The 13752-nt window shown below is 35.4% G+C and overlaps 1 protein-coding gene across 13 annotated transcripts in view; it reads left to right on the forward strand.

Annotated features, from left to right (window-relative positions):
• Positions 1 to 13752, forward strand: part of LOC134540035 (hrp65 protein-like) — a 286028-nt gene that overhangs the window by 17730 nt on the left and 254546 nt on the right. For all 13 annotated transcript variants that reach the window (XR_010076400.1, XR_010076399.1, XR_010076397.1 and 10 more), the window contains exons 2-5: positions 5800 to 6009; positions 7565 to 7783; positions 7915 to 8085; positions 8168 to 8298. Coding sequence is in view for 4 of the 13 variants with exons in the window: in XM_063382478.1 (XP_063238548.1) it covers positions 5800 to 6009; positions 7565 to 7783; positions 7915 to 8085; positions 8168 to 8298 (731 nt within the window). In the remaining 9 variants the exon portion in view is untranslated. The remainder of the gene's footprint in view (positions 1 to 5799; positions 6010 to 7564; positions 7784 to 7914; positions 8086 to 8167; positions 8299 to 13752) is intronic.

Here is a 13752-nt window from a genome sequence, read left to right on the forward strand (position 1 = left end):
TTGTGTCATTTTGGTTTGGCTCCCCATTTCCAGACACTTTTATTCAAATCTTTTCAGGACACTAGTCACTATGTCTTGCTGTTTGACGAAACACTGAATAAAAGCACCCAGCAAAAACAAATGGACATCCATATTAGATTCTGGCATACTGACAATTCAGTGAGAACACGTTATGTTACTTCAGCTTTCATTGGTCATGCCACAGCTGATGATTTACTGAAGGCGTTTTACAAATGTACAGAGAAGCTTGATTTATCAAAATTGATTCAGGTATCAATGGATGGACCATCAGTTAATTGGAAGTTTTTCAAACTGTTGCAGGAAAACATGAGAAAAGAGTTTAATTTTGAGTGCATTGATGTTGGTTCTTGTGGGCTTCACACTTTGAATAATTCATTCAAAAAGGGCGAATCTGCAACAGAGTGGGGTATTTCATCTGTTCTGACATCTCTTTACTCTTTGTTCAAAGATGCCCCAGCACGAAGGGATGACTTTGAAAAATTATCCACAACACATAAAATGCCAGTCAAATTTTGCAGCTGCCGCTGGTTGGAAAATGTTCCATCAGCTGAACGGGCATTAGAAGTTTGGAATGATGTAACAGAGTATGTGGGAAAAGTTGAAAAAGGTGTACTTTCAAAAGTGACATGCAAGTCCTTCGGTGTTGTCGCTGGAGCAACACAAGATAACCTGATGACTGTGAAGCTCAATTTTTTTCTCTCCGTGGCAAAAGTTCTAAAGCCATTTTTGGAAAAATACCAGAGTGACAAACCATTGTTACCCTTCTTCGCACAGGATGTTCTTCAACTTTTAAAAAAAGTGTGTTCAACTGTACAAAGTCTTGAAACCTGCTCATTTTGATCGTATTTCTAGTGTTGAAAAATTGAGCAAGTTTGATTTTTCAAGCAAAAGTTTCCATGCTTCAGCAAGTGATGTTAGTGTAGGGTTTGTTGGAGATAAACTTCTGAAAGAGAAACTCTTTAAACAACAGGTAACTGAAAAGCAAGTAGTGGTTCTAAAGTATGAGTGCCAAAAGTTTGTTTTGACTATGTTGGAGAGTTTGATGGCTAAGTGTCCTGTAAATTATTCACTTGTGGGGAATGCAGCCTGTATTGATCCATCGCAAATGGCAAGAGATTCTGCTAGCTGTAGTCGTAAAATGAAGTGTGTTCTTACATATTTTGTACAAAAGAAAGCGATTGCAGCAGAGGATTGTGATGATATTTTAATACAGTTCAATGACTTCCTAGAGAATGTTGTTGGACCATCATCATCAGAGTTCCTGAACTATGATAGGAATGAAGGTCTTGACAGCTTCCTTAGTGGCTATTTTTTAAGAACAGCATATGGAAAGGTATGGAATGTCATTAAAATGTTGCTAATTCTCTCACATGGACAAGCATCAGTGGAAAGAGGTTTTTCCATCAACAAAGCCTTAGAAGTTGAAAATCTGAAGGAATCGTCTTATGTAGCCCGCCGCACTGTACATGACTACATCACTTACTGTGGTACCATACATGACATACCTATTACCAAAGAATTGAGGGCGTCTGCATCATCTGCCCGAATGAAATATATGCAGCATTTGGAGGAGGAACATGCCAAGAAAATTGCTGCCAGTGCACAGGAGAAGAGAAAGGAAATGTTTGATGAAATTGAAGTTTTGAAAAAGAGGAGGGTTCTTTTGGAGAAGGAAATTGACACATCTGAAACATCAGTTAATAATCTTTCACAAAAAGCAGAAACTTCCAGAAATATTGAACTGTTTATCAAGTGCAATGCTGTTAGGAAAGAAATCTCTGTAAAGAAGCAGGAGCTGAGTGATCTCAAAACTAAAATTAGTGACTTGCAAAATCTGACTAAATAGACCTGGTTTCAAACTAATTTCATGTAAAGTACTTGACTATTGATTCACACTACTGCCGTCTTATCATGGAGCTACGAACACTTTGGTGAAAACTGTTAAATGTGTAAATGTAGTATTATAATTTTTTTTACTATCAAGTCGATCAACATATAAGAAAGTTTGTGTTCGCAAAGTATTTTTAAATTGGTAAGTTCAAGGCGTTTGTTTAGGCCTATTTTAAACTGCATGACTATGTATAATTAGTACTTACACCACTTGATTTCTTTGTTATATTAATACATTTTTTCCCAACGTGCAGAATATTCTTGTTTTAAAACTTGTAGATCAATGCTAAAAGGTCCTTAAAAAAACTATAATCAAGTCCTTAGAAGTCCTTAAAAGTCCTTATTTTTTAATGACCTAAGAGAGTACGAACCATGCTTTAACACCAGGCATCGCTCTACTGACTTCATCATTTTCATAAAATAAATGGACAGCTTTAACTACATCTTCTGAGAGGTGTTTGCCTGGTTTGAGGTTAGTACTTTCTATCATTCCTTTTTCAGCCAAGAGTTTTTTGATTGTCTTACCATGTAGTTTGGTGCATCAAACTCTTGCATTATTTTTCGAACTCCCCAATTTGGTGGTAAACAGGTTAATAACATTAACTTCTTTTTAATGGATTAAAACACTGTAACTTCAAAAATGATTCACTGAGGGCCATTTCGTACCGTAAACTGCCCACATTTTCATAGGGTTTCAGTCACTATCATGATGAACACATTACCTTTTTAAAAATAAATATCAACATTCTCAATTCATAATGCATAAACTCCACTAATAATATAAATCAAATGGTCACTTTTTATATAGGCGTAGCACTGATACATGTACTAACAACTTTGATACTACATCAGAACAATACAGACTCCTAGCATAAACTAGCTGAAACCACTACTGTACAGTACTCTGAAAGAGCTAGGAGGGAATCCCAGGGCAAAGCAAGGGTATCACAGAGCTAAGGGAATCCCAAGGCAATGCAAGGAGAATCCCAAAGTAAGGGGAATCCCAAAGCTAGGGAAATCTCAAAGCAAATTGAGGGGAATCCCCAGTAGCTGGATGCTTGTCTGAACTAATCTTTAAAATCCTGTATCAGACAAGCAAAGTGTAGCACTAGAATTAATTACAATTGTGTTATTAGTGATTTTTAATCAATTTTATGTGTTTATACTTTCAACATAACTTATTATAATTATAAAAATGGTTAAATATCATAATTGGGTAAACTAAAGTATAAATATGGTTACAATTACCAATTAATTTTACTATGAACCCATTAACTCTCCACTTTGAAACTTTGTAGAAAATTTAATATTTGTACAAAAATTTTTATAGAATTTGTTGAAAAAAATTAAAAATGCACTTTTTCCTAAAATTTAAATTTTAAAAATTATTTTTTTCTAGACATTATTGTGTTACATATCACATGAAAGGCCATACCAAATGCTGCAAAATGACACCTGTCTCACCTTTCTAACTTACTTTGGAGAAGAGTTACGGTAATTTTAAAATATGCCTGTCGTGCGTTTGAGTGTTTTTTCGAAAATTTGCAAAGCAATATTTAAAACGGATGGATATATCATTCTAAAATTTTATATTTTTGTTAGTCTGTATGGAGGTAACATCTGTGCAAAATTTCATCAAAATCTGAGATGGTGAGGTAAAATTTTTATTTAAAGTGTGTTGATTTGACATGGAATGACCCAGCAGTGAAATAATTATCCTGCACCTTCTTTACAAAGCAGTGAATCTTGAAATGTGGTATCTTGTCTAGCAGTAGCTTTAGAACATTCTCACAGTATCCTGAGAAAGTTTTTTTACCTTGTAGTGGCCACTGTCATCACTCTCCCATTGTTTCCAAGAAATTGTAGTTTTCATCTCATTTTTGTAGTGTGTAATCAATTTCTCAGTCTATATTTGAACAGCTTGAACATACCCCCATCATACATTTTTCTTCAGTGATACTGCAACATAACTTTGTCAGAAGAACTTTGTGCATTTTTGGAAATTTAACAATGCACTTTGAAAGTGCTTCAAGCAAGTAACACTCTTTACTTTGGTACTTACAGACACATACATTGTGTGGAGTCTTTGATACGGGTAAGTACATACTGTGGCCGCAAAGAATAAAAAGTTGATTTCCCAATAACAACTTCAGGATGCCTCTCTTTGAATATTCCTGGTATGCTTCTACTGTCATGACCATATGCTTCTTTTGCACAAGCCTTCTTTTTCCAGTCTTGAGTATGTTTTACAGATTTCACATCTTGTTTACCCGGTGCCTGCCTACTTATTTCGTCACTGCATGAAAAGTTCTCTACACAAACCCTAGCTTCAGGTGATAGTCTTAGGGCCTCTCTTTGACCTATGTAGATTGTCAACACATGTGACCCAATTACTTCAACTGCTAGCTTCTTTACAACTGCAGCCTTTTTGCTAGTGCTGCTAGGTAGTATTTGTCTTACTTTATTTACTGCCTTTCCAAGTGACTGGACACTTAAAACTAGCAACTAGCTAATGGAGATTGACATAGTACCTGTAGATGAAGAGCTTTTCTGGAGTTTCAATTTTTGTCTGTGTAGTCTCACTCTGTCTCGGATCTTCTTTCTATTTTGTTCCTTCAGTCTTTTGTCTTTTCCTATCTTTTCTTTAAATTGTAACCTCCTTGTCTTATCAGACTCTTTCTATCATTAAGTACTGCTTTTATTTTTCTGGATCTGATTTTAATTTGGTTCTGTATTTCTCCATCCTATTTGGCTTCTTTTTAGTGGGTGCCATTACCTGAAAGTAAGAGACACAATGATTATTAACATGAATAATAAAACTAATTAAAGATCATAACAGTGAAAAATTATGTAGGAAAATTTATTTAAAATGATATGTTTTCAGCGAGGTTAACTTATATTGTCTTTAGTTTTTACATTTCAATAACAGAAAACAAACAAACAAATTTGAAACAATTAATGAAAAATCATTTTTTTGTAGTAAATATTTTTCCAAATGTCCTATCCAAAACATGGGTAAATAATCATGAGAAATTATTAAGTAACAACCTGTTACAGCCACTTTGTAACACCGGTTACACCTATTTTCTATAAATACAACTATAATTTCTAACATATACTTTAGTTTATGTAATGAAAATGGACTTAACCTCACTCCTACAGAAAGGAAATGATTTACTCCTGGAGGTTAAAGTATTATATAAACTTTTCTATATTTTATGTAATGGGTGTTTCACTGTGCATACTTGTCAAATTAGATCTATTATTAAGTATACTGTTTTTTAAATACCTTTTCAAGTACACTGATGTTGTAGTCCAATGTTTCATTGATACATTAATGGCTCTGAAATGGCAGGAGTTGTTTGTGTTTATCCAAACCAGGGCTTCCAACATGAGAAGAAAATTTTCCTCTCAGTCTTAATGAGACACAGAAAGTTAACAGTCAAGACAAACAAAAAATACAAAATTGGCAGTTATTGTTTCATGACTACATACCTAATTAGCTAATAATTGATGTGAATTGACTGTGGTTTCATAAATCTTGAATTAAATTTTTTGCTTTGAGGCTTATTTAATGTGGAATGCATCAGATGTAAACCCTCCTTTTTATGCCACGTTATACTTTTTTTGGTATTTTACATTTGATTTGCGTTCTTGTTAAATTAAACTGTTAATTCTTGCCATAGGAGACTCCCTCCCCCCCATGTTATTTGTATGTTGTAAAATTACATTTCGTGTCTGCATAAGATTTTCATTTATTGTCAGAAAGTTTTAAAGTGATGATGTGAATTATAATCAAAATTGATGCTTAGAGACTTTTTATCAAATAATTTATAGAATTGTCCAGGTACTCGTGTAGTTGGCTGACCATTGTTTCCTTTCTTACAGGGAGGCCACCCGGGCCACCAGAACCACCCGGGCCACCAGAACCACCCGGGCCACCAGGACGAGCCCCAGGAGTTGATCCCAGGAGCCGGCCGTGGGGGCTATGGTGGTCGGGGTAGAGGGAGCCGCTTCAGAGGCGGTGGTGGTGGAATGGGTGGCGGTATGGGTGGTGGCATGGGTGGCCGTGATGAGCGCGTCATGAGGAACCAGGATGTGAGTTCATTATGGCTTTATCATTAGTCCCACCCATGTTGGGTGTTTCTGAAGAACAGCTGTGAGATTGGCAACATGCTCCTTTTTTCTTTGAGAATGCCTTTGAGATTATAAAATTAAATTAAATTTGAAATCAAGCTGTCATAGCTGCTTAAAACCATAAGTATTAAAATATAGTTTAGATGTTAAATTTATGTAAAGAAGCCATGGTTAAGTAAATACCAAATAAACTTGCTATTGATAATAATCCCAGGTTGAATTTAAGTGTGCATATACAGTAGAACCCGTTTATAGTGAACCCGCCTATAATGAATTCCCGTTTATTGTGAATTTCCGTCTCGGTCCCGGCAAAATGATGTGAGGTTATGTATTAATTTATTGTATATAGCGCACAACTTTTGTCAATGTTGATACGTTTTCCCGTGTACCACGAACAAATTTTGCCGACATAATGCACATTTATCTCGAATATTTTCATTTAATTACAATTTTTTCACAAAACGTCTATTCTGGATCATATTGAAGTTTTTCTCCGCAATACGCTACTCGATTGTCCACTGTTCATATTATAAACAAGTCGTATTCGAGTGGCCTCGGTAGGCTACGTGTAGCCAAAGATGGTGATCAGTTTGGTGAAAATAAAAAATAGTTTTCCGTTCATAGTTAAAGAATGGGCGAACGCGTGTACTTTTAATATGTTATCAAAATTAAACATGAATTACCGCCACACAAATACGTATGTACATTATAGCAGCAAATTCCATATTTTTACGTCTCATTTTTATCGTTCACGTTTCAGACATTTTGATCGAGTAAGGTTCGTAAGACTACCACTAGATAGAACTCTGTGGACTAAATTTTTCCATAGAAAGTGAGAAAATTTTGTTCCAGCTTTATCAACTGCAATACTAAATGATACGTAGTGATCTTTGATGCGCCAAACTCGTTACTTTTCGTTTATTTACTTTTGACAGTAAAAAGAATTTCGTGTTATTAAGCTGCAAATGTGCTTCAATAAGAAATATGTACATAAAAAGGGATGAAAAACGCGGTAAAAAACATAAGGCATTATCTGTGCGAGATAAACTGGACATTATTGAAAAGATAGACTCCAACCCCACTGTCCCGCATGTGTTAATAGCAAAGGAACTGGGAATTGCAACATCCACATTAAGTACAATATTAAACAAGCTGAACAATCTTCTTTCTCAAGCTGTGAATACGTCACAGAGTATTAAACGCCTGAAAAATGGAAAATACGCCGTTGTCGAAGAACCATTAATAGAAAGTTTGTACATTTGTAGTGAATTAAAAATACCTGCATTTGCTAATAAAACTGTTGCTTTGAGTATTTTCATTCGTTCTTTTCTTGGCTTAGGCCAATGTGTAGTTAAGATTTTGCTTTTGAGTATGTATTGTCAATATAAAAGTTTTCCCAGATATAAAGTTTTCCCTCTATAGTGAACATATAAACTACTCCCTTCAGATTCGTTATAACAGGGTTCTACTGTAGTACCTCTACATAAGAGTAACGGTCATGGATCACTGCCTACAGGATCGTCTAAATGAGCGCTTGGCAGCACTGGCAGCTCCCACCGTGGATCTGCAACCACAGGACACAGCAGAGAAGAAGTTCTCAGGAAGGTGTCGTCTGTACGTGGGGAATTTGACCAATGATGTCACAGAGGAGGAAATGCAGGCACTCTTTCAGCCATATGGGGAGACATCAGAGTTGTTTGTCAACAAGGAAAAGAACTTTGCTTTTATCAGACTGGTAAGTGGTTTTTATGTGAATTAGCATTTTCTGTCCATAAATACTCTGAATTTTCACTCCTTTCTGTGGAGTGGTTGGTAGTTTGTGGAACAAAGTTATGTGGATACAAATTGTAGATTTTTGTATACTAGGATTATCGTGCTAATGCAGAGAAGGCCAAGCGAGAGCTAGATGGCTCATTGCGAAAGGGGCGCCCGCTGAAGGTGCGGTTTGCTCCTCACAGTGCCTGCATCAAGGTCAAGAATCTCACACCTTGGGTTACCAATGAGTTGCTGGAGAAAGCTTTCAGTGTTTTCGGAGAGGTAAGGCTAGATATATTATACCTGACAGTGTGACAGTTGGGGATTGTGGTAAATACTGCAATGTTGGTTCAATATCTTCTAGATTGAGCGTGCAGTCATAGTGGTGGATGACCGTGGAAAGTCTATGGAGGAGGGCATTGTGGAGTTCTCCAGAAGACCTGCTGCACAGATGGCCTTGAGGCGCTGCACCGAGGGTTGCTTCTTTCTCACTGCGTAAGTAGAATGTCTAGTTTCCTAATTTGCATTTTTGGCAATTAATAGTTATTAGGGGTGGGGGGGGGGGGGGGTGAATTTTTTCCATTGGTACAGTAGAATCTCGTTATAAAGTACATCGATGAAGCCTCAACTTTCATACTTAGTAATGAAAGTACTTTATTCTGAAAGTCTATATATTTACCTTTAAAATGTAATATTTTTGAATTTTTAAAAATATAGTAGGGGATCAAATGTTACATTAGCTTGGAAGCAAATATTTGTAAAACAACAAGAATTAAAAAAAAAATTACTGAACTTAATACAGTAGCCTAAATTCTAGGCCTACATGTACAAAATTTATATCTGTCGAACACAAAATGACAAATGGGTTAAACTATTTTGCAGATGTATACATTTATGAAGATAGAATTGTTAAGTTGTATGTTTTGCCCGGCTGAGCACACAGAGAAACGTAACAAAACAAAATGATGTTCCTGAGGAATTTTTCATTACGATGGTTCTGCGTTATTTGGAAATAAGAGTTTACTAAATTATCTTTGTTTATTTCTTCAAAAAAAATGTTTTTTCTCATTGTTACATGGCCTCAGTACACAATCTTACAAATGAATTTAGTTAGAAAATTTCGTTACTTGCACAGTTTTTTGTCTTTTCTTATTAAAATTTTAACGATGTCTAAATACATACCACAGCACCATACATCTTGCCGTTGATGGTTGAGGAGTCTTGTCACTCGCCAAAGAAAAAAAAAACTTAGTAATGTCCCTTGGTTAATTACATAACTCAAGGTACTGTCGATCGCGGACCGAAATCACACGAAGTTGGGCCGATGCCGACACCTAGGGTCTAAATTTCTAGTTAATTTGTCCGAAAAAAATGAACTTAGGTTGAAAAATTACGGCCTGGCCCCAGCCCCTAGGCGTTAAATTATCTCTTAGTAATTTTCCATTTGTCTTGCGACTTGCCGACGATGCGACCGAGTTCGGCGACGATCGAGCAACAAGTGACTTGTTCGACGAGATTACCTTCCCTTGTAAAGGTGAACAAGGGAGGCAACCCCGTGGGCCAACTGACCAATCAGCGCACAGAATTCCAAAACATGACCATATAAGGAAATTCGTACAGGCACATCACTTGACACCAGGGCTCGCCCTGATTGGCTGGCTAGTGGTAGCCTCCAGAGACCCTTCCAGACGGTCGCTACAGCTGTGCGTACAACGTGACGCGTAAATCCCAAACACACATTTACAAAGTGAAAAATAACTTTCTGGCGCCAGAGTGTCGCCCCTGTCTGCTCTTCTTTCTGTACCTTCCAGACTATTCTCAAGATATTACACTAGCAATATCCAATAGAATTTAAAATTACCCAACAAATTCAAATACAATGTTTAAAATTTAGTAAACAAGTTGAAATTCATACCATATTAGAAAATTTTGTTTAAAAATGATGTCCTGTAAAATTATAATCTATACTGCTTCAAACAAAACAATTACTGAAATTAATTATCAAATATCAACATTAATTATTATGAACTGGAGTTAACCCTCAAATTAATAATTATCTCAAGGAAATAAGTATTTTAAGGCTTTCCATGAAATTTAACCAAAGTAATTAATAACAATTCTTAACAAATCTTAACAATCCTTATCTACATATTAAATAATTACAGTAGAACCCCTGTCATACACTTTTCAACGGAGGGCACAAAAATGGTGTATGATGCGGGAAAGTGTATGAAAAGGGAATGGCAAAAATAATTTTTTTTTTCAATCTAGCATACAAGCACAATGTCAGATTAAACTTAAATACATAATGTGTAAATAATTGCATTATATGAAAGATATGAATTCATAATTATATATACGAAATGTAATATACAGTCCATAATCAAGTAAAGCTGACATGAGAAACAGTGGCCTTACAAAATGTTATGAAGTCCTTTCTTGGAGGGCAGGAAAAGTCTCCAAGCCTAAATTAGAAATTAAAAAAATTAGGCTATTGTAAAAAGAAAATCAGAAATTTATGCTTGTTTGTTTCTTTTTACAAACAACTTTATGCAACAGAACATTTTTCAATAATATTTTTAACTTGAGAAACGTAAAATACAAAACACTCCAATCGTAAGAAAACAATAACAAACGGGTATATTCAGTTCAAAGATTAATGAATGCACAAAATATGAAATCCGTGCCTTGGTAAAGCACGTGCACCATTTTCATAATCATTGCTAGTTTGCGCCACTAGTCTCGCTTGGTGCTGGCCATAGATGCTACTAGCGAAGTGCACATTCTTCCTGATACTATCAATATCTATGGTGGGATAAAGTTATTTTCTTACGTTTGCAAATGTAAACAATAAACGTTTTTCAAAATAAAAGCATTAAAACGTAGTTTATCAGGAGGAATATAACAAAAAAATTTGTGAATTTTGGGCTTTTACGCTTCGTAAAAACGTATGAAATGGGAAATTAATGATTTTATAAGTGTATGTTCCGGGAAAGTAAACCATTGTAAACATAGTACTTTCGGCGGGACCAAAATTAATCGGCGTATGACACGGGAAAATGTATGAAACGGGAACGTATCATCGAGGTTCTACTGTATTATCTTTCATATCAAAATGATTCTTAATATTCTTATGACACTGTGCGGGAACTTTACTCTCACGCACACACTTACTATGTTGATATATGTATAGGCCCCACTGGGGGTAGCCAATTAAATATGTAGGGCTGTGTTAAAACTGTAGAAGAAATAATATTACTGGTGTGGCACTCCACTGGTATGTGTAGATATCAAGTAGGCCACAGTTAGGTATTAATCAAATAGGTACAAACATACATAAATTTACACTGGGATAGATGACACTATAAATAACATAACACAACACTCAAATAAAAATATATAATTATTTATTTCAAATGAAAAATTGATTCAATGTTTACCCTTATTAATTATATTTATTAAATTATTAATTATATTCAAAACAACCTAACTGGTACTTGACCTCATATAACTCAAATTTCAATTACCAGGAGTTATGGTGCGCACATTTAAGTTTTCACAAAAGTCTTAATTCGGGTTCGTAGAATCTACACGGTTTTAATTTATGTTTTCAGGGATCTTAAATCAATTTACCTCGGCTAGTAAGGTTCAAAAAGTCGTCGGTAGAGCTCAGAGCCTCTCAACCTACAGGACCTCTGAGTCAGAAAAAAAATAGTGTGTAAAATCGTCAAATTTATCTTAAAATATTATTAGAATCGTAAATAATGTCAGTTTACTTCATAACATCAATGCTTATATTATTTTCTGGCGACGATGTGACGTAAAAACGGGAGTTGCGTGACGAGTGCATAAGTATAGGACACAAATTCTTGGCACTTTTATTTTACTCACTTTTGCACTCCTATGTTATTTATCTTTTTAGATAAATCCTATTTTTGTATCTAGACTCCCTAATGATACATAATTATCATCCACTATCCGGGATGCCTAGTGCTAGTTAGCTAATTCGAAGAATTCAGTATCGCCGACGTCACGAAGTTACATTTCTCTTAGCTGGCCATTGTAGAACTCTCTTCTTACTAACTTCTTAAATTAAGCCAGTAAAACTTAACTTTCAAATGGCGGCCTGTGATTGCCCGAAAACCAAAATCAGTTACTTAATTTCCTTAATAAAACGTGAAATCTGCACGCAACAATAGCGCGGATTACAAAATTTCACGTAAAATTTAAATAAAAAGTTATTAAAATAATAATTTACATTATAAATAACGGCGTTAATTTTACCGTTTACCGTTTTAAAGTTCATTTAGTCCTTAGAGGGGTATCAACAATACCTATTTCAAATAGTCCGGTAAAAATCCAAAGAGTCACTTTCTCATAGATACACATAAAATAAATTACCGTTTCTGAAAATAAATAATATTAGACATAGAGCAAACAAAATAAATAAATTGTAAATAAATAATAATTAAACTGCCAAAATAAATCACATGTTGCAGTACAACACCAAAAAAAATATACGTACAGTAAGTCCTCGGTTTACGTCGGGGTTACGTTCCTGAAAACCGCGACGTAAATAGAAACAACGCAAAATGAGCCATGTTTCATGCCACCGGCCGGCCGGAAGCGCTGGCATACAGACATGACAACGGGCAATTTTATCAGCAAATGACAACCGACAGCGTGGGAAACAAGTCTAACTAGTACTTCTCAGCTTTATAGAATGGTTATTTAACCAGCTGCTTTATTACCTTTATTGATTGAAATATAAAAACAGATATATAGTCGTTTGGAAGACATCTTATGAAGAAAAAATCATAAATTGCAGTGAGCTGAAACTGTAGGCCTACTACAAACGCATTTAATCACGATGAAGTTAACAACGGCACGTTTAAAACTCCGGCCAACTCAATGAAATCATAGCGACTGAAGTGTAGAGCTGTAGCAAACCGTATGTATTCGTTACTGAGTAACGGGTACGGCATCTAGTAACGAGTAACGAAACGTTACACACGAATGCATTTCGTTACTCGCATTTTTCGTATGTTTTACGCATGCGCGCACTTATTCGTTACAAAGAACAATGTTTGTTTATTAAGGAAAGTATAATTTGGAAATTCGTCGTCCAAGTTTTTTACTGTTTATTAAAGGTACATGTTGTGTGTGTAGACAATGTTTGAGATTGGAACAGAAACAACGTAAGAAAGTATTTTTTACAAATTATAAATATGTATGTTTTTGTTTTTTATTATCACGTATTTTCACGTTTTTTGTTCTTATCTTAAAAGAGATATTATAATAAAGCTGCTCTAATGAGATTTTATTGTTTCTTGGTTAACAAAAGCTGTTAATTATCAAATACTTTTAATTGTTTATATTCGATTTATTATTATTTACGCGACGTCATACTGTACGCGTACGAAATACGACTCGATTCGTTGCTGTTACATAACATAGCATGTTATGCGGTATCAGAATTAACGAGTAACGATACGAAAGTAACGAGTACTAATTGTTATAGTAACGAATACATACGAGTACACTTTTTTTAGTTACTTTTACACCTCTACTGAAGTGCCAATGAGTTGAACGAAAAGGGGTAGGAGAAAATGCTGTGTCGTTGCGGGAAGTAGATAACACTTCTACGTGCGAGATACGTGGTTGGCCGAGCGGGCGGGCTGGTAGTATTGCATCACAGCGCGGAGAGCAGCGGAGAGCAGGAAGCGTCCCTCATGATGTATGATAAGGCGGTGAACGTGTAGCTTACGCTACATAGCATAATTTATACAATCGAAGGAAACAAAGATTATAAACGAATTATATACGGTGTTTTGGTTAAAATAAAGATTTACGGTCATTGTAAACGACGTTATTGTGAATCGGCGACAACTTAAATTGAAACATGAGTACTCAAACATTAGCGACGTTAATCCGAAACGACGTAAATCG

The sequence above is a fragment of the Bacillus rossius genome, chromosome 1, assembly GCF_032445375.1.
Source record: "Bacillus rossius redtenbacheri isolate Brsri chromosome 1, Brsri_v3, whole genome shotgun sequence".
NCBI classification, from domain to species: domain Eukaryota; kingdom Metazoa; phylum Arthropoda; class Insecta; order Phasmatodea; family Bacillidae; genus Bacillus; species Bacillus rossius.